Genomic DNA, 22,788 nt, shown 5'->3' on the forward strand with positions numbered 1-22,788 from the left:
AGGTGAGGAGTGATATCAAGTCGTTCTATATCGACCCCACCCACCTCTTCCCAATGGCCGAAAGCGGAAAGGAGAGCAAAGGCTCCGTTTTCTCTCGCGGAGCTCTCTTCACGAAGAAGATCTCGTCGAGAGCGACGGAGAAGGTAAGGAGCGAACCGGAGCCACCGATTCCGTTCGCGAAAGGCCGCGAAAACAGGTCTTGCAACGCTTCGGAAAATCGGCGGCGACGAAAGACGAAACTTTCAACGAATTCGTCACCAATTTCACGAAACAGCAGGTGCGAAACCTCGCCCCTTTACATCGCCCACTCCCAAAGCCGTCTCTACTGTAGACGATGGCCACGCGACTCCAAAAGGAACTAAAGAAATACACGGACGCACTAAAAAGTATGAGGGCGTGGGCGTGGCACTTTTTCTTACCACGCGATTTCGCGCGCGTAGCGATGGAATCGGCGAGTCGCGCGATGGGCGATATTTTTCGCGAGCTCTTCGAACCCGATTGGGCGGGTCGCGACGAAGTGAGCGGCGCTTTGGACGTAAGTTTCGAAGTGGGCGTGGTCACCTAGTATTGTACTTGAATACATTTTCTTTTTCTCTCCCCCAAGTCTATGAACGGCGTGTGGTCGGAATTGCTTGGAAAGTTGAAGGATCAGCTGATTGCGCCGATGGGCACCTATACGAGCCATTTCCCAGAGATTAGGGTCCGAGTCTTTATACCTCCTTGCCTTTCCTGGGAAAATCCGGTTTCGTTTTCTCTCTCCAGGCGAAGATATCGAAGCACGAGCGCAAGGTCGTCGACTATGATCGACATCGAAGGCATCTCGAGGTACTGATTATTTAATCGGTATTGATTATTTAATTGGTATTGATTTTTTTAGCAAGCGAAGAAGGCGAAGGGTAAGGGCAGCGAAGCGAAGTTGGCGCAAGCCGAGGCGGAATTCGAAGAGGCGCGACGCATTTACAATGATCTCACCAATGAACTTTATGAGGAAATACCAACATTTTATGACAGGTACGTTGAGAGAAAAGTGATACCAAAAAATTCAAATTTTTCGTAGTCGAATTCCATTTTACGCGGCAATTTTTCAAAGTCTTTACGTCGCTGAAGCGTCGTATCACGTGGACACAGCAAGGGTTTATTAAATAAAAGTTATATATATATATACATATATATATGTATTAAGATTAAGACGAAGCTCAATGATCTGATGGACGGCGTCGCTCAGGAAGCGGCGACTCACGTGCACAGCACGAGAAAAGTGCGCCAACTGGAACAGGACCCGGAACCTGTTCCCACGACGACGGAGGAAACGACGGAGGAAGCGACGGAGACAGTAGAACCAGAAAAGGAAACTGTGACGGAGTCAGTCACGAGGAAATGAAAAAAGAATGCGAATGCGGTTTTTTCTCTTTTCTTCAGGAAATTGGACGCCCATACCAGTGATGATGATGACGATGATGATGATGATGATGATGATGATGCGAATAGCGAAGTAGGAGATAAAGGAGAGGGGGCCGCCCAGGTGGAAGAGGGGGGTGCGGAGGAGGCGGAGAAAAAGAGTGAGACGGTAATTCTTTCCTGTGCACTGGATACATATACAATGTTCTCCTTTTGTCGGCTCCGTTTGAAGAGTCAAGAAGCGGGAGAGGGCGGGGGTCAAGAGTCGGCTAAAAATGAAAGCGCCGAAGCAGATGTCGATGGAGCAGATGCTCCCATTAGGAGATCTCATTCGTGAGTCTCTTGGCATGATTATTGATTAGTTAATAATTAATCGCGTTCTCTTACAAGTCCGTCGGGGAAACAGGGGCCCCCCAAACCCGTTCGCCGATCCATTGGAAGCCCCGCGCGCGAGAAAGATGATGACGTAGGAGGCGAGGAAGGAAGACACGACGCCGACGTGTGTTTACTCTCCTCTTTACTCATATGGGCTCTTAGTGATCTAATTTAGGAGGGAGGTGACACTATGTTACCAGGCAATGCATCTAAAGATGCAGAAACACCTGCTGGGGAGATTCTGTACCAGGTACATTCCTTTCTTACAGAGATTCATATTATTAAAGGGGGTAAATTTTTAAAAAAGGTGGTGTCGACTCATCCTTACGCGGGCCAAGATGAAGATGAGTTATCATTCGAAAAAGGCGTTACAATTGATGTCGTGCCGTTTGGCAACGATGACGAAGACGAAGGCTGGTTAAAGGGTGTCAACACGACCAACGGAAAAATCGGACTATTTCCGGCTAACTTTACTAAAAAGATATAGGACGGGTAGGATGACCTCCAGACGGGAGGAATCTAAGAATAGATTATGAAATTCAAAGCCCGGATACACACGGAGCTAAGGCGTTGTCTCGACAGGAACTAAAAGCCGAGCGTCGTTTCCCCGGACTCCATTCGACGGGAGAAGGTGCCAAACGAAGGTAAACGTTCCTTTCGCGTCCGCCTGCCCGCGCTAATCGCTCCGCGCCCTCCCCCAGATGCTTCCACTCGCTACGATCGCAATTCTCGTCGTCGCGACGCTCTCTTTCGCGCCGACGAACGCGTGTCACCTGCCTAAATCGAAATATATGACCGTCTACAACACCGACAAGTCGTGCTACGTGAAGCGCTGGACTACGTATTGCGAAGGCCAGTGCTCGTCCTTGTGGGTAACGGGCGTGCGAGGCGGCAGAACGTACGTTAGCGAACGATGTCGCGGTTGCAAGATGGCCAACTGGAAGATGGAAACAGTCCAAGAGACGTGCGGGAGTAAGAAAATCATGATCAATATCAAAGTCCCGTTGACGTGCCAATGCGAGATACTCCCGTCTTGTCGTCTCACTCTTCGTCGACGACGAAAAGGGGGACTGGCAACTGTAATACAGTAGCGTAAATGTATTCATTTTCTGTGGTGGACACTTCGTAGATGCCGGCACATGCGCAGTTAGCCAGTACTAAAATTCGCTGTCTTCTCTTTGCAGGGTAAAAATGTTTTATTCAGTTACTGTCTAACAGTCCCATTTCGGTCGCTATAGGGTAACGCTCTAGTGTACCGTCTTCGCTATCGCTTGACAACGACGATGACGTAGGAGATGGCGACGATGATGACGTATCCGTTCGCGATCGCTTATTGGCTGTTTCGTCTTCGCCCCGCCCCCGAGCCACCGCCACGTCGTTTTTCTTCTCCTGTTCCTTCGCCTTCGCCTTCGCCGACAGCGCTTGCTTCGCGCGCGATCGCCCGTGAACGAACGTGTAGCCGCTTCCCCGTACAATCGCTCGCGATCGATTCAGAAGCTCGTTTCGTCGCACGAGAAGCGTCGGATCGCGAATGCAGAGCTCGTACGCCGCCGAATTGACGCTCAACTCGTGATTCGTCAAATCGAGCGTCTTGCGCTTCTTACAATTCTTCGATTTGCGTCCGTAAATCGCCGAATGCTCGCGTATAATCGCCTTGTGCTCGTCGTCCCAATCGTACGTCGCTCCGACGGCGATCGCCGAAGCGATCGACGGCGGACTCGTTTGCACCGCAATATCGACTGCAACATAGTTTTTCTTACACTTCCCCCTAAAGAATTACACCACCTACCTCTACTCCTCCCACGCACGGTCTCGTGAGCAATGGGACGTAGACACTCCCCGTCGCCAAGGACCTTTTTCCATTCGTTAACCGCCTTGACGAAGCGAAGCGTGTGCAGCGGTTTGACGTCCATTCCGACGATTTGAAGAATTTCGTTGATTTCGTCGTCGTTCGCCTCGCATATCTGTCGAACGTCGTCGCCGCCTTGATGAATGAAAGCCGGGTAGTATTCGAGGAGATTTGCGCGTTCGAGTAAGCGTCGCAGTTGCTCCTGGCGAACTGCGACGCTCGATTTCGCTCGGGGACGTTGGGGTGGTTCCATGGTCGGGGGGAGGTGGTGGTATGAATCGGACCAATCATGCGCGACCACCCCCCACTCTTACGTTGTCTGGGGGGTCTGAAGGGGGGTGGGGAGCCAATCACGTCAAACCGGAAACGAGGGAACCAATCGCAGCGCTCGGCGAAATGTCTCTAACAGGAAGCATTTTTTGACGCATTGTAGCATATACAAAAGTAAACACGTTCAAAAGAAAAGGCTATTGTGCCGCGTGCTGTTTTTTACGTGTCTGATGCCCGTATATCCGGAGTAGGGTAAACGGTTTTTCCAGCAAAAACGGCAAAAACCCGTTTACCCTATAACATACGGGATACTGTGACGTCATTGGTTTAAATTGCTTATTTTTTCTTATATTAAACTCGTCGCGTATGTTTGACGTCTAACAAATTTCCTAATTATAAAAGCGCAAAAAAGTAAGTGAAAAGTGGTTCATTGTGGATACAGCTGTTTTTTTCTTACATAACTTATTTTAGTTTAGGCATATACAGTACTAATTAGCTATTACTGTTTTTCTTTCCACTTTGATTTCACCGCCGACGCCTTCAAGTCCTTATCAAGCGTCTCCCAATTCATGTAAGTCTCTCTCGTACGCGGAGGCGACGGCACCGGCGGCAGCTTGCCGTGTACCACCCGACTCCCTAGACGATTCGAAAGCTTAGTAGAAAAGTCACTTTCACTATGAGGCCGATCGTGAAGCTGCACGAGCTTTCGTTGACGCGGAAGTTGATCCGAATTTGTTCGCGAACGAATGCTATTTTCATTGACGTCATCAACCAGTGACGTCACCGGCGGAGGCCGAAGAATATCGCCGGTGCCGCCGCCACCGCTCGCTTCAACAACTTCCGGTTTATTTAATCTCGCTATGACGTCACGTTGACGATGTAGGATCGCTTTGAGATCGTTGTTCTGTTTTAGGATCATGCGGAGTTGATCGGCGACGAGGCGGAGTTCGTTTTCCGTCGTCGCGTCGGTTCGTCTCACGTGGCTGTGCTCCATACTTCTAAGCTGACTATTGAGCAGCTCTCGATCACGATTCGCCTTCTTCAAATCGGTTTTTAGCCACTTCGCTTCCTCCATGGCGACGCTAAGTTTACGTTCGAGATTCTCCGCACTTTGTGACGTCGTAAGCGCTCGCTTTTCCACGTCAGTGACTTTTCCCTTTAAAGTGGTGATTTGCGCTTGAAGACGACGTCGATTTTCGTCGAGATCCGAAGCGCGTTTGCGATGATCTTCCGAGAGATTGTGTTCGTGACTGAGTCGTTCTTCGGCGATTCCGCGTGCTTCTAACGCTTCGGCTAGCGCTTCTCGGAGTCGCGTTATCTCGTCCTGCATTAATAATAATTCCGTTTTATCAATTTCTGTTGATTTCTGAGGAACGTCGGTTTCGTTTTCCGTTTTCTCGGTCACGGGCTCCTCCTCCCCCACTTCCGTCTCGCCTTCAAGCCGACTTTTCTTCAGTTCTTCGCATTGGATTTTATAATCATTTAAATCCGCCTTCAATTCACCAATGTTCTTATCTCTCTCGATTAATAATTTCGACATTTCTTCGTGAAGAATTTTCGCTCGATCGAGTTCATTCGTTAGAGCCTCAATTTTCTTCTCCGACTCCGCCCGATATTCGGCGAATTCAGCTTTCAGTTTCTCGAGAAGCGCCGAAGCGACTTCCCTCTCGTGATGGGCGGCACGAAGCAGACCGTCGACCCCCGCCGCCGATTGAGACATCTCCGACATACCCGTCGTCATGGTAGTCTATAGAGGGAAAAAAATCAATAAAGTTTCTTTACCTATTAGGTATCTCTATCTCTTACGTCAAGATGAAACTGCCCTGGGTTTGTTGACTCGAGAATTCCCGCCTTGAGTTTCAGTTCTTCGATTTGTTCCATCAAAGCGAGCCTTTCTGTGGCTCCTGCCCCTACTTCGTCGGAAAAACGACGCGCTACGATGTCGTCTTTCGCTGTTCCGCGCAGTAGATCGTCTATAGTCGCCTTTTGTCGATCGCTGAGTCGTTTGTATTGCTTTAGGAGTCGCATTCGGGCGTTGAGATCGGCTAGGACGGTGTTATAGGAGACTAGAAGCGCGTCGAATGCCGCTGGTTGCGGCAATCCGTCGTCATCGCGCTTGTTCGGCCAATTTCGTGGGCTGAGGACCTCCGAGGGACTCGATGCGGTTGTTGTGTCTCGATCGCGATCCGTCGAATCGCCGAGAGACGGCGATCGAGACGACGCAGTCACTTCCATGTTCGTTTCTCTTCGTTCGACGTCGACTGAGTCATCGTCAACGTTGCTCATGGTTTGAGTAAGGTCACAGGATGGACGTGGGTGGAGATGAAATGAGGCAAGATCCTTTTCGGAAGCTATGGCGTAATTGTCTAACTATGAGCGGCTATACGGTACGTACCTTGGTTTTCCCTCTACCGTAGAAGGTGTAAGAAAGTCCCCGTGCTTTCCCCCCGTAGAGAAACTTTTCCTGGACCTGGATATAGGGAATTTCCCCTTTTTTCGCTGTAATTCATAATAGGCAATCAAGCTGAGGACGGTCTATATAGCAGTAGTCATAGACATATCTATGGTTTTAGTCGTGGTCTCAACTCTCACAGATGAAAACAGTTATTTGACAAAATACCGGCGAAGACCAGACGCGAAAAAATTCTCTCTGTTTTTCTAGACTTGTATGTCACCGGTACTATAGTTATTTCAAAAAATAATTATTGCTCACGATTTGGACGCGTGGTTTCACGTTGCACCTCACAGCTCAGGTTTTCGGCATGTCCCACCCACACGTGATAAACACCTCGGTCGCACGACCAAGCGAGCATTCCTATTGGTCCACGATCACAAAGAGCTACAGTTGCTTCGCTGCAGCGGCGCACAGCGGCGCACAGCTAGAGCGGGGCTCCCAAGAGCCAAGCCCGGCCCGGCCGTCGCGCAACTTCGAATCGACAGCGCGCCGCGCGCCCATGCACGTGCATGTCGAAAGAGACTCGGAAGCGATCGACGCAAGGCGAGACCACGACTCGGAGTCGCGTCACGATCGAGGTATGTACGTGCGCCGTCAAATCTGCAACCGCGCTCGATCGCTAGACTTCTACATGTAGTTCGCCGTACAACTAATAGGTTACATGCATGGATCAAGATTGGGATCCCAAGATTGCTGCAGTCGCGCTCATGCAGTTCGGACGGATCTTCTTCCCACGAAACTCTGAAGATCGAGTCATCGACGCCGCATTTTCATGCATGAGGCCCCCTTTCGTGGTTCGCTGCCGTACGTTCTAGTCGCACGCGACGAGTTTGGGTAAGTCGAGAAGGTGAGTGAGTCTACTTGCGTCATTTTAATTAGGTAATTGTGAGTCACGTGCAGGTGCCCAGCTATTTTTTTGCAGCACCTACCGTCATTTTTTCTCCATAGGCTAGCCCCTATAAGTTTTCATCTGCCAACTATTATGTCATTGTCACTCCATCTACCTGTCCACCTCCTTTACACATCAACCATCTGTCCATCAGCCAACCTACCAACAATTTTTTTCCTAGGTGTCTAGGTTGTCCATGGCAGGACCATGAGTAGTGCTAGGTAGTAGGATAGAGGAGTACTAATTTTAATTAATTATACTAAGTAAATTTATTAAATATTATATTCAAAATCTTTTAATTATTCCAACTCACACGACTGCTTCTTGCAGGTCACGCGCGGTGCGACGCCTGGATGGACGAAGACGACACCGCGCCGCGTCGGACCGATAACAAGGTGCCTGTATGGACCGCTCACAAATTCCCCATACTTTCTCTTCCTTTAGGGATATAGGTGGGAAGGCCGACGCTACTCCTCAGCGGACGAAGGACGAAGACTCCAACGAGGTATCTGTATGGAGTGCTCACGTTTTCTTTTGCTGTCTTTTTTTGAGTTTTAGGTGGATGCAAGCGGATGGACGAAGATCGTCGCGTCGGTGGACAAGAGGCATCTAGAGGTATCTGTATGGAGTGTTCATAATTTCCGCTTGCTTTCTGTTTTTGAGTTTTTAGGTGGATGCAAGCGGCCGGCTGGATGGACGAAGATCGTCGCGTCGGCGGACAAGGATTCTACACGAGGTATCTGTATGGAGTGTTCATAGTTTCCGCTTGCTTTCTTTTTCTGAGTTTTAGGGGACGCAAGATGATGGACGAAGATCGACGAGCGGAGGGAGGGACGAAGATTTCGGCCTCAGGTATCACGATTTTTTGACGCTTGTTTGTTATTGTGCTTTAGACACGCGGCAAGCTCGACGACGGACGAAGGCGTAACGGTGGAGGACGACTCAAGGTGAGATACGTAAAATAATATATTACTGCATGTATTAAATCATAACGATTAAAATAATTAATGATTAAATAGCTAGGTAGTTAGGTAGTAGGACCACCACCACTACCACCACCACCCATCATCACCACTACCATTATTCTCACCATCACCATCACCGCCAATATTTGTCCCATCACCACCTTGCACAAGAACCAGCACCGCATCAAAATTGCTTGCACTAAAATTACTCCAATACAGTATCTCTACCACGTGATGCACTATACGGGTCATCCGTTTCTACTTTCTAAGCCAAGTACAACAACATTCGATGGCGCATCCTTGTTGAGGCAGTTGGCTTCGAGAATTCGAATCCTATGCCTAAGCGGTCCCCGTACCTTTTCTGTCGGGGAAAGCAGCCTTTTCTTGGAATGCCCGTCGTTCTGCGACACGACACCAACTCGGCGAAGTCGCAGTGACGTTTTTCGAGCCACTGGGGTGAACTGAGAACGTTGATCGGACATCCGTACGTAAGCGGTCGCCTAGGAACACTCTACGTTGGCTTTGAATTAGTCCAGACCGAGGGTCTGGTCCTCTAAAGTTTGAAATGCTCGATAAACAGCGCGAGCTTTGTATGGCTTTCGCGCAAAAATTTTCGACCACGCCAACTACCATCAACAGGCTACAGGAGCGTCTGCCTATCTTTTGAGTATAATAGAAAGACGTGTCTTCTGAAAGTCAGAGTAAGAAAATTCCCAAACCTGAAGGTAACGTTAACTTTTTCAATAAAAAATATTAAAGTATATTGATTTTATAGGCGATTTAGCTTCCGCTTTTGGCGTCTACGTCAAAAGCTATCTCTTCGCACCAAACCAACCCCACGCCACTCATCAAATTAAAAGCAAAACGGAGGATTTTCTTCAACGGAGGATTTTCTATTCACAGATGCTCATTTAACAACAAACGAGTATCTTCCAGAAATTGACTTCTCAACACCTCTAACATACAGGGATCTACGTGACGTCACTTGATGGAGATTCACACTGCACTTACAATTGCAGGTTCAGCAGTGCGGATCTGAACTGGCCCAGTTGCTGAGATCGAGACCGTGACGTCACAGTACGGAGTTGCAGGCTACTCAAAAGATGGAGTGCACCAGGGTGTTTACAATCAGCGCAACCCTTTATTAATTAAGTTAACTCATGCCGCGCCTACATTTTTTCTCAAGTCTGCAAAAGAAGGCAGCGAGTAAAGCACGAGACAATTCATCGACGAAAAGTGGTATAGTAGTGGCGCCCCTCTACTTTGGTTCATCGCTAGACCGGAAAACACATCTACGGATCTCTAACACGCCTCCGACACACCTCTTCGCTGAGTGTTTGCTCTTAGAAGCTGCTGTGTTCCCATACTCCGAAGCCAAGGACTACGCGATTGCTCACAAATCAGTCACTAATTTACTCTGCGCTTGCAGAATTAACGGAAGTTCGCATGCTTTACCCGTCGGTACTGACCCTACTGTAATCAAATGAAAATATCGCTCTACTTTCAATCGGGCTGATGTGTAAACTCTCCGAAAGAAAGTACAGTGCACATGTAACACATGAGAAAGATTCAAGATCCAAGAGAAGATACAAGTGGCACTCAAACTGAAAGAAATGTTATAACTACAGCGAGAGTTACGAGAAGGCAGGCAACGAAAAAAACAGTTATCCAAATCTGGGTCCTTTGAAGATCTTCCACCTTTTTCCAAAGTTTCATCACAGTATCCGAATCACAGCCTGAGCCCCGAGTTTTTCCCATTTCGCCCACCTGATCATTTGCAATATCAAGTAGCTCAACTCCGAGTCCTTCGAGTTCGACGCAGCCTGAGCTCTTTTTCATTGCTGCAGCGTGATCGAGCGGAGCGCGACGAATCAAACGGAGCGACACGAATAAATTACCGGATTGCGCGCGTGACTAGAGATCAATACTCACGCCGGATTGGTCGAGCGTGAGCGGATAAATGCAGATAACCCCAAAACCGCTCAACGTACCTTTCTTCTACGAGCCATCGCGAAGGCTGCTCACGGTGGTTGAGTAAGGACGTCGATGAAAGCAGATGTGGGAGGAGTTGGGTGAGGCACCCTTGAATTTTTGCTTCTCGTGAGATCATCGTCTGCGCGGTGGGAGAGCAGGAAGCACCTCAGTACGCCCCCCGCAGTACGGGATCATGTGTTCCTTAGCAACTCCCTGTTTTTTCTTTACGAATGCAGCGAGATTACGAAGACACCAGAATCCACATCGGCGCTCGTTTCGACGACACGGACCTCGTTCGCCGCGGAATCGCCTCGGGAATCGACGTGAACGCAATCGGTCTCTACGAATGGACGGCACTTCACGAAGCCGTCGCAACGAACGCAATCGAAATCGTCCGACTTCTCCTACGCCACGGCGCCAACCCGAACATCCCCGACCTCGTCAGCGGAACGACGCCCCTTCATCTCAGCGCCAAGCAAGGAAACAAAGAAATACTAAAAAGCCTTCTGGAATGCGAAACGATCGACGTTTCTCAGCGCGACGACGACGGAAATAGCGCCGCCGACGTAGCAGCCGATCCCTGGTGCAAGCACATGATCGAAAACGAGACGAAAAAGAGGGGCCCCCAAAGTCAAAAGTTGACAATGACGTCACGCGCGACTTCTCGCCTAGACGTCGTTTCTTCGACAAGTGACGTCAGGGAAACTGAAGTCCCAGAGGTCTGCCTATCTTTTGAGTATAATAGAAAGACGTGTGGACTAAAAGTCAGAGTAAGAAAAGTGAGAAAAATTCCCAAACCTGAAGGTAACGTTAACTTTTTAATTAAATATTAAAATTTATGATTTTATAGGCGATTTAGCGTCCGCTTTTGGCGTCTACGTCAAAAGCTATCTCTTCGCACCAAACCAACCCAACACCACTAATCAAATTAAAAGCAAAACAGAGGATTTTCTACTCACAGATTCTCATCTAACAACAGACAATTATCTCCCAGAAATTGACTTCTCAACACCCCTAACATATACGGATATACGTGACGTCACTTCCTCCTATAAAAGTCTCGTTTTGGGTATTTATTTTCACATAGGCTGGCCTCTTAGCGCGAGCGTGGGCATCGCTTCAATGTCCCTACCCCTCAAAGACGCCGTCAAAATTGTCATGCCAACGTGGTTTGGTCTCCAGCCAAACGGCGTTGCTACAATTACAAAGAAAGCGTGGTCTAGTCCAAGCAAAGTAGCACCTCCTCAGAGAAATTCTACAATTTCTGGATCATCTTTTTGGAATGTGGCTGCTTTGAAAGATTTTTTGTGGAGTTCTGATGAGAAAACGGAGAAGAAACCGTTGCCTACTTCTGTGATTGTTGTTGAGCCGAAGAAGAAGGTTTCCTTGATGTCTCAGGAGAGTGTTGTTGATCCTTTTCGAGAGGCGCTTGAGAGGAAAAAGAACGTTATTAAATCTAGACAATCGGCTGAGATGATTGAAATGGAAATGGGTAAGGTGGATATTCCGCGGCGGAAAATTAAAACGAAGCGTTCCGCGGAAGTGATAGATATTGGGGTTGGACTTCCGGGTGAGAAATCGCCGCCTCAAATCCGGAAGAAAAGCAGTGCGACGATTATTGATATGGAGGAAGAGAAGGCGACGATACCTGGTCTTGTTGAGACTCCATCTGACAAGCCAGTGCGCGTAATCAACGCTTGGACGTAAGAGATTATTTGGGGAGTTTTTATTAATTTTTTCTTCTGAAGAGGTGTTTACTATTTATCTTCATTGACTTGCCTCGTGATACGGGTCATCCATGAGAAGACCCTTGGGGACTAACGTGGGGATTACCCTGTACCTAAATCACTCGTATATATCAATTAACCTCACGCGTGTCCCCCGTCCGTCGTGTATGCGAAACGCAACTGGTAATATTGAATGATGACGCTATAGGATTTTACAGACTACTTGAAAGAAAAGAAATGCTACAACAACAGTAAGAAGACAGGCAATGCAAAGAACAAATTTCGAGGTCCTTTGAAGATGTTTCACCGTTTCCAATTCGTCCACCAGATCAGTCACAGTATCGAGTAACTCAGCTCCGAGTCCTTCAACGCGACCTGAGCTCTTTTTCATTGCTGCAGTTCCGACTTCCGAGTCCGAGTACTGAATGCAGCACTCACTAACTGTTTATAGAGCGCGTCTACTCTTTATTCGCCCACTGATTGGTTGAATCTCGCGTGTGGTCCACGGGGGAGGAGCATCGGGACTTCCGGTTCTCATTAAGACTCCAGCGTGACAAGCCAGTGCGCGTAATCAACGCTTGGACGTAAGAGATTATTTTCGGGTGTCTTTTATTTATGATTTTTCCAGCTGAAGACAAGAATTGCATGCGCATGTAAGTACGTTCGTTTCACGTAAGGATCCTTTTTTATGATATCTTCGCCTTTGAGAAATCCATTTCAGGATGCTGTTCCATAAATCTGAAAATTTGAAATTGCAGTGCCGGTAAGGTGGGGTGAAAATTTCCGGCTCACTTTTTTAGCATGTCCTGCTTTTTTTGGTCCTCTGACGTAGGCAATCCCATCTAGGAAAAATCTCATCTCATTGGCTCACGATTTGAATTTCTATTTTACCTCTTTTTGACGCTGATCGTACATCATTTTCTCCACCATGCCTCTCGTCTCCAAATCAAGATCGCCAAGCTTTTAAAATAGATGAGAAATAAGACCATCCCCTCCCCCTATGCTTTGTTACCTTAGAGTTTTCTGGCTGGACTTTCTTTGTGTTTATTTCAGGGTCTGAATCAATGACCTTATTCCACCACTGCATCTTATTAATCTGAGGGGGGAGACGCGTGAAGATTTTTGAATTTTCAAGGAACGTATACCTTTTCTAAGTGAATAACAACGAGTTTCTTATCTTCGAGAGTCCAAAAACTTTCTTCTACTTTGACCTATAGGGGTATCCGTCCTGATACACTGTAGCAGACATTACTATACCTTTCCGTTAAGAGGACCTTTTGCTATTGGATCAAAGCCCTTGAGCCCAATGGTAAGATGCTGCAAAAATAAATAAATAAACCAATTATTGATTTTTGTTTGGACTGACGCTCTGCTGAATGTTGCAAACGACGTCGCGACTTCGAACGGGAAAGGAAGCTTTGAGGGGAACGTGCACATCAACTTCACCTAAGGTCTAGCAAAGAAAGGTCTAATAGGAGAAAGAGTCTATATAGGTACACAATACCTGTGTCCATTTATAGTGGTCATAGTCACCACCGTTACCAGAGTTAGGCCTCAGCTTTCCTTTCTCCTCAGGATCAGTCTCACTCTATTAATTAATTAATTAATTAAAATATTGGAGATGCTCATCTTACATCTGAATCTTGGTCTTTTGATTTCGATTCTTCAGTGGGTGGAGTTGGTTCTTTTGCTGGTTTCGTATCCTCCGATTTTTTTGGAGTTTTAGCCGCTGGGACTTCTTCTTCGTCTTTATCTGGTAATTCTACGATTTTTGGGCCTGATTCTGCTTTCTTTGCTTTTCGTTTTTTAGCCGCTTCCTCTTCGGCTCGTCTAGCGTCTTCCTCAGCTTTAATCTTCGCCTAAATTAAATCTTCAAATAGGTAAATAATTAAGCGGAATTTGACGTCACCTGTGCGATTTTTTGATGTTCGCGAAATTTCGCTAGAACCATCTAAGGAAGCCCCCAATCGCGTTGAGAATATTTTTAATCTGCAGAATGCACCTTTTCTGCTTTTTCTTTTCCGACGCCAGCAAAGAAATCGGTTTTTCGTCGAAGGAAGCCGAAAAACGTGTCGAGCAGCTAAACAATCGCTCGCAATCGATAGCGCAACTCTACGACGCACCTCTTCGATGCCGCCTTCGTGCTGACGTGCAATAGAGATGAGAATAGCGTCGAATTTCTCCTCGTTGTCGCCCATGCTCCACTAGCGCGCGTCGAGGCGACGAGTCCCCGTAGACTTGGGAAAAATCTTCGATATCGAATGGCCGTCGATCCGCGCAAGCTAGCGAGCCTCTGCGAGCGCTTTCCGCACTTCGCATCGGAGACGATATCGAACTTGCTCGCGCGCGTAAGTTTCGGCAGCGAATAACGAAGAGAAAGGGAGGAAAAAAGGGAGCCCCTTTGTAGAACAATAACGATGTCGCGCGCGTACAGTCTCTCCTATCCGAAGACCTCTACAACGGCGAGGAGAAGAACAACTGGGACGTGAAAACGCCTTATCGAAAGCAAAGTGAGAAATCGAAGCGTCATCACAATAAATAATTTTTTTAAATTTTTTGTTTTTAGATAGTGTGACGTCGAATCATGATCCCAATCAGGCCCTAAGTCCCACTTCGCCAGATTACGCCTACGTACAGGGTATGACGCGAAAAATTCAATTTATGAAAAATTCAAAAATTTGATTTTTTCTTATTAGCTTTGTTGCTTCATCAGAGAGCGAGATTAGAAGCAATGAGTCAAGTCAGATAAATATCTTAACATATATGGATTTATTTATTTATTTTTATTAGAGTGTGTATCAAACTCAGGAGTCGCTACGGCAACTCGAACAGGAAGTACGGGAAAAGGAGCAGCAACACAGCGAACTCGTATCCGACTATTCAGGAATTCCATCAGTAAGCTCAGGAAAAAAAATTCAAAAAAATGTTGATTATAATTATTTTTTTAGGATGAGGATCTTGATGTTCTTCGCGCCGAAGTGCAGAGTCTCGAGACGACCGTTCACGATATGAGACGGGAGTGTCAAGCGCTAAAAGCCGCTAGACGTAAGTAATATTAATCAAAATATTCATTTTTCTATTTTCTCTTCCTAGAACGGGGTGAAACTAGTTCGACACCGGAAGGTCATATCAAGATTAATAATAATTACCCATATTTATTTTTATTTTCTATTAGAATCTCATTGGGCTTGCGAGCATTGTTCGTTTCACAATCATCCCGCTTTGACGCGTTGTGAAATGTGCGAGATTCCGCGTAGTAAACGGCAGGGGGTTAGCCCGGCGGGTGCCGCCGCCACCGCCGCCGGTACGGGCGGCGATCAGGGAGGGAGGTTCGGCAATTTTAGCTGAAATTTCATGTCGCGTTTCGTTTTAAAAAAAGAGCGTATGTAGGCTAGTGTATTTAGAGGATATAGGATTCTGCTTTCCGATTTTTTGGGTTGGATTGAAGTTACTCATCGCATCTTATGTGGGTTTTTTTTGGTGGGGCCACGATCTTTAGTATTTTTTTTCGATACGGAATACTGGAGCACTAGAAAGACGTATGCTAATCGTAAAGAGAAGACGTCATAAGTTCGGGGGAATCTCCCTAGTACCCCTCACGCCTCAGGTTGTTTACTTGGAGGTGTGAGTCGCACTCATCTTTTGTACTCATCTTTTGCCGAATGGCAGACAGTAAGATGGCGAAGCCGACGCCCAGCAAGCGGGTAGCTAAAGGAAGCAGCAGAGTCGTTCCTGGGTATAGTATTGTTTCTCTGGTCGGGTGTTTATAATAGTCGATTTTAGTTGGGTTGGGAAGGGGACCATCGACGAAGTGAACCGCTGGCTGGTGAATTTCAGCCAAAAGAACGAGGATTCACCCAAGTTATTGCAGCGGGCGAAGAGCGAGGCCCTTTGGTGGGCCTCCCGATGGGAGAACGTTGATGTTGTGAAGGATTTCCTTCGCTTAAAACAAGGCCACCCTCAACATCGAATAGCCGGGTTGACCGCTTTGCATAGAGTCGTTGCCTACGAGTACATTCTTGTTATAAAGCTTCTCCTTGAGGCGGGAATTTCTCCGGATGTCCCAGATGATTTCGGGCTAACGCCATTGTTCTGGAGTGTCGCGTGGAATAGACGCGAATCTATTTATATGCTATTGCGCAGGGGGGCAAACAAACAACATTGTTCTCCCTGGAAGTTCACAAGTAACTACATTGCAGGGCTCATTGATCGCGACCCTCAACTCAACTTCACGTGAGTTTTCATTTGAGTTCTAAATCAAACTAATTGAAGCCGTGGTTGCCTAGTGACGAGATTTTTAATCACTTCTGGAAGGTGATTATTGGTGAAGACGACGACAAACTTGCCCCAGATGAGAGGAACTTTTGGAAAAATTATTTGTTGTGGAAAGTTGCCGAGAAGGGGGACATGACGCTATGCGGCGAACTTCTGTCTCTAGGAGCCAGTGTCACGGAGTTCGCTTGGATTGTATCTCCTTTTGCATCAAGCTGTTGCGTCTGAAAATCACAAGATGCTCGCACTATTCTTGCGTTTTCTGGGGACGGATCACGTTGATGTTCTATCGGGATTGGGTATTCCTCCACTGTTTTATGCAGTACGACGAGGCAATGAAAAATGCGCTAAACTGCTGCTTGATCACGGAGCTGATCCTTCTTACCGCACTGTTGACGGAACTCCGTTCGAATCAGCAAAGACAGAAGACATGATACGTCTTTTACAAGGTACTATTCCATGCACAGCAAGTTACGGGGTGCTATGACTATTATTTCTAGGATACATGCGTGTTCGTCATGATAAAAAATCTGAGCGCAGTCAATTGAAATCAGTCACTATAAATAACTTCAACTTCAAGAAGTGTGAAAACACTGCGGCTGGTTCTGGTATCAATATGATGGCTAAGATGGAGAAGGGCCTATTGGAAACAGCATAAGTTTGCGCGCGTTTATCTTCTGTACTGTACGTGTTATGTTCTTTGTTATGATGTAAGCTGAAGACCGTGTTGCCTAGCTCCTAGCCCTTAGCTAGCCCTTTTCTATCCCTCGCGTATGTACCAGCTACAGTAGCATTAGAAATAGCCTCAGTTTATTACTGTATCATGAGCTTGAAACGAGTTTTTTCTACTAGAGTTCATCATGACTGCCGTCCGTAGCTGCAGTCGGGTTTCAGTCTTTTAGGCCGATTATCTGCGAATCTGCGATATGCCAAAAAAATAGCCCCAGACTTATATGAAAGTTTAGCCTTTTTCTCGCGAGATAACGTGGCATTTACATGACATCTGATCTAATCAGAGCCAAAAACATTTCGAAGAACGCGTCTTTGAATTCTTATTGGCTAATGCCTATTGTTACCTCACTCGCGGCGAGCATGCTCAGTGAAAGTTAGCTCACACCATGAGGAAGTTGGGCGAGGAAATAGCGGTGTTGAGCAACAGGCACTGCAAGAGGCCCGTTAGAGGAAGCGTCAGAGTCGTTCCTGGGTATAGATGTGCTGTTTTACTGATCGGGTGCTCACAGTGGTCGATTTTAGCGACATTGGACGGAAGACCGTTGACGAAGTGCACCACTGGCTGTCGGACTTCAGCCAAAAGAACAACGATTCACCCACGCTATTGCAGCAGGCGACGAACGGTATTTTTTGGTGGGCATGCCGATGGGGCAACGTTGACGTTGTGAAGGATTTCCTTCGCTCTAAACCAGTTGATCCTCAACATAAAATAGCGGGATTGACCGCCTTGCACAGAGCAGCAGCACAGCGAACTCGTATCTGACTATTCAGGAATTCCATCAGTAAGCTCAGGAAAAAATTTGAAAAAATTTTTAATTATAATTATTTTTTAGGATGAGGATCTTGATGTTCTTCGTGCCGAAGTGCAGAGTCTCGAGACGACCGTTCACGATATGAGACGGGAGTGTCAAGCGCTAAAAGCCGCTAGACGTAAGTAATATTAATCAAAATATTAATTTTTCTATTTTCTCTTCCTAGAACGGGGTGAAACTAGTTCGACACCGGAAGGTCATATCAAGATTAATAATAACCCATATTTATTTTTTCCTATTAGAATCTCATTGGGCTTGCGAGCATTGTTCGTTTCACAATCATCCCGCTTTGACGCGTTGTGAAATGTGCGAGATTCCGCGTAGTAAACGGCAGGGGGTTAGCCCGGCGGGTGCCGCCGCCGCCGGTGCGGGCGGCGATCAGGGAGGAAGGTTCGGCAATTTTAGCTGAAATTTCACGTCGCGTTTCGTTTTAAAAAAGAGCGTACCGTAGGCTAGTGTATTTAGAGGATAGGATTCTACTTTCCGATTTTGGGTTCTTGAAAGATTGATACACAGCTCTAAAGTTACTCACCTCATCTTATATGATATGGGTTTTTGGTGGGACACGATCTATTCTTTTTTTTTCGATACGGAATACTTTAGCCGGAAAGGCATATGTTAATTGTTTGTAGCGCACTACTGTGGGGGATCACCCGAGTCCCTCGGATGTTTACGTCAGAGGTGTGAGACGCATACTCAAATGGAAGGCGGCAAGAGTAAGAAGAGGAAGCTGGGCGCGCCAACAGCGTTTCGAAAGAAGCGGGTAGTTAAAGGAAGTGACAAAGTTGTTCCTGGGTTAGATTCGATGTACTCTTATACGGATCAGGTGTTTGTAGGGGGTAAATTTTAGCGATATTGGACGGGGAACCGTTGACGACGTGAACCGCTGGCTGTCGGACTTCGGAGAGAAAAAGAAGAATCTACCCAAGCTATTGCAGCAGGCTAAGAGCGAAATTTTTTGGTGGGCAGCCGTATGGAACAACGTCGATGTTGTGGAGAATTTCCTTTGCTTCAAACATGGCGATCCTCAATATAAAATAGCGGGGTTGACCGCCTTGCACAGAGCTGTCGCTTCCGAGCACGTTGACGTCATTAGGCTACTCCTTACTGAGGCCAAAGTTTCTCCTGAAGTTCCAGATGATTTTGGTCTAACGCCGTTGTTCTGGAGTGTCGCTTGGAATAGTCACAAGTCCACTGAATTGCTGTTATCTAACGGCGCGAACAAACATCGCTGTTCTCCCTGGGATTTCACCAATGACTTCATTGCGAGGCTGATTGATGATCGCTTCTCTCGACTCAATTTCACGTAAGTTTTTTGTTAGAGAAACTACTTGTAGCTTTGGTTGCTTAGTGACGAGATTTTCGAGCACTTCTGGAAAGTGATTATCGATGATAACGAAGACCGTCTCGTCGGAGGGGAAAAGCAATTTTGGAAAAATTATTTACTGTGGAAAGTCACGGAGATGGGCGACATGAAGCGATGCAAGGAGCTTCTCTCTGCGGGGGCAAGCGTTATCGAGTGCACTTGGATCGTGGCTCCCATACACCAGGCCGTTCTCAGTGATAGTCACGACATGCTCTTACTATTCTTGGACAAAGAGGCAGACCCTGATGCCCCATCGGGACTGGGAATGACTCCCTTGTACTATGCAGTGCGATGGGGTAATACAAAATGCGTTAAAACGCTGCTTAGGCAGCACGCCAACCCTTCTTATGACTTCATCGATGGAACGCTGCTTGAATTAGCAAAAGACGACGACATCAAAGGTTTGCTACTAAAAGGTACTACTAGTACGCTATTGTGAGAACAGCAAACAAAATCTATTCGTATGTGTTGCTATTGGTAGATAAGGAAGCCAAGCACCGCCAGGGCATCAGCATCAAAGATTTGCCGCGAGAAGGTATTATTCCAAGCACACATAGTACTACAGTATTGCACTTATTGTATATAGTATGCGATAACGAAGCTCAGCAGAATCAAGAAAATGTCCGCCCAATCAATTACTACTTTAAGAAGTGTAAAAACATCATGGTGGGCGATGCTAATAAGATGACTCTGAAATATCAATAACAAACTTCGCCCATTTATCTTCTGTACTGTATTTTGTTGTTATGTAAGCTCGGCTCATTAGAACCCTTGTACGGTAAGACTCTTTTTAGCTATCCCTCGCGCAGTCTACCAGAGGTTTGGGGCTCAGCCTCAGTATATTAATTAAACACATTGAAATCATGAGTTTTTCTACTAGAGTTCTTCATGACTATTGTCCGTCACTGGCGGCGCGTCTTCCGTGTCGCTGATATAGCCAGGATCCCCAATATACTGCGTCGGATACACCAGCAAAGGTTCGGCCGAGTAAGCATTTAAATTCCGCGGTTCAAACGCACTAAGCCACTCAGGACTAAACACCAAAGATCAATACACATTATCAATTATAATTATTTAATCTTACTTATCGTGGGTGTCGAACATAATGGGTATGTACTCGTCGACGGGGAGAAATTTCTTCAGGGGATCCTGCGCGAGAAGTTTCCTCGCTCCCTCTAGCGACAACAGATAGCTAAGCGTCCAATAAGAATAGTTCGGCTTGACGAGCATGTCGGCACCAGGCACCAACTCCTCTTCGACGTCCTGATAATAGACTTGTTTTCTCCCGAGATAGCTTAGGATAAAAATTCAACTTTTTAGTTGGGGCCCCCTGTTGGGATCTTACATGAAATCCCAGTCTGGTACGGCGTCGTCTGCCTGTTCTAGTAGAGTCCTGAGGTTGTTTAGAAAGTCGGGTTCAAATTTGAGATCGTCTTCGAAAACTAGAACTCTTTGTAATTCTTTTTCGTTGACCTATAAGCGCTCTATAACATTCTCTTCTAAGAAAACGGTCCCCTTACTTCTTTCCATATGTTGTAGTGACTTAAAAAACACCCGATTTCCCCGCGAGTTAGTCGCCTTATATGGGGAATTAGATAAATAATTTTATGTACTCTTTGATGCCTTACCTCTTAAGTATAGGATCCCTGTACGCGGGAAAGGGAACAATGCCCATCTTTTCGATATCCTCTTCGGTTAAATTCCTAAGGCATCGTTACCTTGGAGACGATTTTGATATATTTGGTATCTCTTACTGGCCGTCGACTGCGTCGATGGCTTCGTAGTCGAATTTCAGTTCCCTCAGTGCGGAAATCATTCGCTTTCGCCGTTCCGGTCTCCGTTTTAAATTTATCATATAGATCTTTGGTAAAGAGAACACTGACTAGGTCATAGGCACAATTTCCTCAGAGCTACATGCCTTAGAAAAGCCTAGGTTATCAAAATTGACGCGAGACGGAGGAAGGAAACGAGACACGGGTATTTCACCGGAATCCACTGAACATACAAACAAGTAAGGATACATAAATATTTAGAATTAATAGGAAATCATTACACAGTATCGTCATCTTATAATTTTCGTAATAATGATGGAGTTCTTCCACGGTTTGAAAGTCGTCTATCGCCGGCAACATGTAGCCATATACCTCTTTATTGAGAACATACATTTGAAGTTCTATAAAGGCAAGAATAGAAAAGAGAACCCCCTTATAATTATTTAATATTCTACTTGAGTTTTTAACAGCCGCTGCAAAAATAAGGAGATCGTCAATGTGGCCTATATATGAAGAGGGAATAGGGAAGAGGGTGAAATTTTCAGAGGCTTCTAGTCTCAGATCAATGAGAATAGTGCTATGGATCATAGGAACGGGAAAACAGCCAATCCGCTCTCGATCCAACGTCGGAATATAGTCATCCGTTCTCTTATAGTAGCCCTAGTAAAGGAGGTCCCTAAAAATCCTAAGCGGAAAATGTTTATCCTACGTTTTCATCCGTTCCACACCAAAAATTCGAATAGGTTTTTTCGGAATTAATTCGGAGGAGAGGCGCTATGACGGATCTACGATCGAAATATTTTCTAAATGACGTCATAAATGACGAAACTCACTTGTTTTCCGCGATGAGATCGCGAAGAACTCCAGGTTCAATCAAAAAATTATCGCAATCGACGAACTAGAGGTCGAAAATTATACTGGGGCCCCCTATGAGGTGTTCGAGTGTAGCTACCATTATGTAGTCGGCCCACTGTTGGCGTGCTTTGTCTAAGCTGCGTTGTCTTAGTTTTAATATGTGCACGTATCTCTCTTCGGTCCATTGCAAACGATGCGAATCGTGGACGATTTCGTTCGACGATTCGTAATCGATGCGATGGTAGAGAGAGCGCGCGCTTTTCGACCAGTGCTCGAGTAGAGCGGCCGTTTCGTCGACGTTGTGGTCGGTGTAGATGCTGTGATGCAGTTACGGTAGTGTTAGACTGGTTGGGTTACGGGTGTTCGGATCTACCCTATCGATATTCGGTTTTTCGGATAGTCGATGTTTTCTATGTAGGCTAGGAATTGGGGTAGCACTTGAGCTTGATTGGAAGCGAGTATGGCGATGTAGACGGTTGGAGAAAGTCGTCGATCATTTTCCCAAACGTGCCCTGGCCTTGGCGTTTTCCACGTCGATCCTATTGACGTTCTTGGAGGGCCAAGTGCTTCGCGGGAACAGTCGATAGACGCGAAAATCGCGGAAAGTAGAGAAATCGTGCGTGTCGTCGCCTGCATATCGAGTGCACTGTAGCCCTAGACCCGCAGAGATACTTTGCGCCGGGGAGTTAACATCGAATTAGCTCCGCCAATCGGAGCCTTGTTTATGCAAAGGGACTTCCCCGATGCACTTATAAGGACATGCGCTGCTGCAGCACATTTTCTTTTGCCGAGCCGGGTTAGTGGGTTATCGTCCGAGTCAACGTGCTACGGTATGTGTTTCAGCTTCCTAAAACTACTTGAATTTTTCAAGTGGAGAAGGCGCGACTCGGACTCAGGCTGTCAGTGCTTCCAGTGGCACCAGCATCACTTGAACTTGCGAAAACATCTCCTCGAAGTCAGCGAAGAGATCCGCGATGCTCGGGAAGCGGTGCTCGGGAAATTATCGAAAGACAACGACTGACCGTCTTACGAACTCGAACTCGAATAACTGGCAAGTACGGCGGCGCTGTACGTGGC

At 46.6% G+C, this 22,788-nt stretch overlaps 8 protein-coding genes and 2 long non-coding RNA genes across 11 annotated transcripts; 6 read left to right on the forward strand and 4 right to left on the reverse strand.

Annotated features, from left to right (window-relative positions):
* LOC136193590 (myc box-dependent-interacting protein 1-like) lies at window positions 1–2,988 on the forward strand. Its single transcript, XM_065982503.1, has 15 exons — window positions 1–143; window positions 197–277; window positions 332–386; window positions 441–535; window positions 605–700; window positions 763–825; window positions 878–1,011; window positions 1,058–1,133; window positions 1,184–1,362; window positions 1,420–1,567; window positions 1,631–1,731; window positions 1,789–1,897; window positions 1,949–2,023; window positions 2,081–2,417; window positions 2,475–2,988. Exons 1-14 carry the CDS (start codon window positions 54–56, stop codon window positions 2,258–2,260), a joined length of 1,482 nt encoding a protein of 493 aa, XP_065838575.1. The 5' UTR covers window positions 1–53; the 3' UTR covers window positions 2,261–2,417; window positions 2,475–2,988.
* LOC136193595 (NGFI-A-binding protein 2-like) lies at window positions 2,932–3,903 on the reverse strand. The gene is made up of 2 exons (XM_065982510.1): window positions 3,563–3,903; window positions 2,932–3,512 (listed from the first exon to the last, which is right to left on the reverse strand). Exons 1-2 carry the CDS (start codon window positions 3,873–3,875, stop codon window positions 2,974–2,976), a joined length of 852 nt encoding a protein of 283 aa, XP_065838582.1. The 5' UTR covers window positions 3,876–3,903; the 3' UTR covers window positions 2,932–2,973.
* A 311-nt stretch (window positions 3,904–4,214) lies between these two features.
* Window positions 4,215–6,289, reverse strand: LOC136193589 (myosin-6-like). The gene is made up of 2 exons (XM_065982502.1): window positions 5,699–6,289; window positions 4,215–5,639 (listed from the first exon to the last, which is right to left on the reverse strand). The coding sequence occupies exons 1-2, from the start codon at window positions 6,176–6,178 to the stop codon at window positions 4,392–4,394; spliced, it is 1,728 nt and encodes a 575-aa protein (XP_065838574.1). The 5' UTR covers window positions 6,179–6,289; the 3' UTR covers window positions 4,215–4,391.
* LOC136193600 (uncharacterized) lies at window positions 5,696–6,607 on the forward strand. The gene is made up of 2 exons (XR_010671387.1): window positions 5,696–6,279; window positions 6,346–6,607. It is a non-coding gene; the product is annotated as an uncharacterized lncRNA (long non-coding RNA).
* A 1,860-nt stretch (window positions 6,608–8,467) lies between these two features.
* On the forward strand, window positions 8,468–11,961 carry LOC136194212 (uncharacterized). Its single transcript, XM_065983276.1, has 3 exons — window positions 8,468–8,926; window positions 8,977–10,979; window positions 11,026–11,961. The coding sequence occupies exons 2-3, from the start codon at window positions 10,406–10,408 to the stop codon at window positions 11,880–11,882; spliced, it is 1,431 nt and encodes a 476-aa protein (XP_065839348.1). The 5' UTR covers window positions 8,468–8,926; window positions 8,977–10,405; the 3' UTR covers window positions 11,883–11,961.
* Window positions 11,962–12,494: 533 nt separating this feature from the next.
* On the reverse strand, window positions 12,495–14,124 carry LOC136193545 (nuclear migration protein nudC-like). Its single transcript, XM_065982458.1, has 12 exons — window positions 14,026–14,124; window positions 13,905–13,982; window positions 13,812–13,853; window positions 13,537–13,761; window positions 13,407–13,490; window positions 13,269–13,355; window positions 13,160–13,219; window positions 13,048–13,113; window positions 12,915–12,998; window positions 12,794–12,862; window positions 12,695–12,744; window positions 12,495–12,640 (listed from the first exon to the last, which is right to left on the reverse strand). The coding sequence occupies exons 1-12, from the start codon at window positions 14,098–14,100 to the stop codon at window positions 12,589–12,591; spliced, it is 972 nt and encodes a 323-aa protein (XP_065838530.1). The 5' UTR covers window positions 14,101–14,124; the 3' UTR covers window positions 12,495–12,588.
* Window positions 13,991–15,362, forward strand: LOC136193546 (TGF-beta-activated kinase 1 and MAP3K7-binding protein 3-like). The gene is made up of 8 exons (XM_065982459.1): window positions 13,991–14,250; window positions 14,310–14,412; window positions 14,469–14,540; window positions 14,599–14,642; window positions 14,693–14,797; window positions 14,851–14,947; window positions 14,996–15,025; window positions 15,078–15,362. The coding sequence occupies exons 1-8, from the start codon at window positions 14,164–14,166 to the stop codon at window positions 15,248–15,250; spliced, it is 711 nt and encodes a 236-aa protein (XP_065838531.1). The 5' UTR covers window positions 13,991–14,163; the 3' UTR covers window positions 15,251–15,362.
* Window positions 15,363–15,651: 289 nt separating this feature from the next.
* On the forward strand, window positions 15,652–16,973 carry LOC136193547 (uncharacterized). Its single transcript, XR_010671375.1, has 3 exons — window positions 15,652–16,135; window positions 16,189–16,623; window positions 16,675–16,973. It is a non-coding gene; the product is annotated as an uncharacterized lncRNA (long non-coding RNA).
* Window positions 16,974–17,283: 310 nt separating this feature from the next.
* Window positions 17,284–19,942, forward strand: LOC136193544 (ankyrin repeat and SOCS box protein 3-like). 2 transcript variants are annotated; one of them, XM_065982455.1, is made up of 10 exons: window positions 17,284–17,378; window positions 17,429–17,529; window positions 17,577–17,688; window positions 17,740–17,836; window positions 17,885–17,914; window positions 17,961–18,513; window positions 18,569–19,024; window positions 19,070–19,500; window positions 19,566–19,619; window positions 19,671–19,942. In XM_065982455.1, exons 6-10 carry the CDS (start codon window positions 18,419–18,421, stop codon window positions 19,787–19,789), a joined length of 1,155 nt encoding a protein of 384 aa, XP_065838527.1. In that variant the 5' UTR covers window positions 17,284–17,378; window positions 17,429–17,529; window positions 17,577–17,688; window positions 17,740–17,836; window positions 17,885–17,914; window positions 17,961–18,418; the 3' UTR covers window positions 19,790–19,942. The 2 variants fall into 2 exon arrangements, with proteins under 2 accessions (XP_065838527.1, XP_065838528.1); XM_065982456.1 differs by having other exon boundaries at window positions 17,599–17,688.
* LOC136193543 (procollagen galactosyltransferase 1-like) lies at window positions 19,848–22,378 on the reverse strand. Its single transcript, XM_065982454.1, has 13 exons — window positions 22,085–22,378; window positions 21,809–22,028; window positions 21,690–21,754; window positions 21,566–21,641; window positions 21,312–21,516; window positions 21,138–21,257; window positions 21,008–21,079; window positions 20,839–20,950; window positions 20,713–20,787; window positions 20,605–20,662; window positions 20,430–20,557; window positions 20,169–20,378; window positions 19,848–20,117 (listed from the first exon to the last, which is right to left on the reverse strand). The coding sequence occupies exons 1-13, from the start codon at window positions 22,345–22,347 to the stop codon at window positions 19,961–19,963; spliced, it is 1,761 nt and encodes a 586-aa protein (XP_065838526.1). The 5' UTR covers window positions 22,348–22,378; the 3' UTR covers window positions 19,848–19,960.
* Between the last annotated feature and the right edge of the window lie 410 nt (window positions 22,379–22,788).

Source organism: Oscarella lobularis, chromosome 12 (assembly GCF_947507565.1).
Source record: "Oscarella lobularis chromosome 12, ooOscLobu1.1, whole genome shotgun sequence".
Classification (NCBI taxonomy): Eukaryota; Metazoa; Porifera; class Homoscleromorpha; order Homosclerophorida; family Oscarellidae; genus Oscarella; species Oscarella lobularis.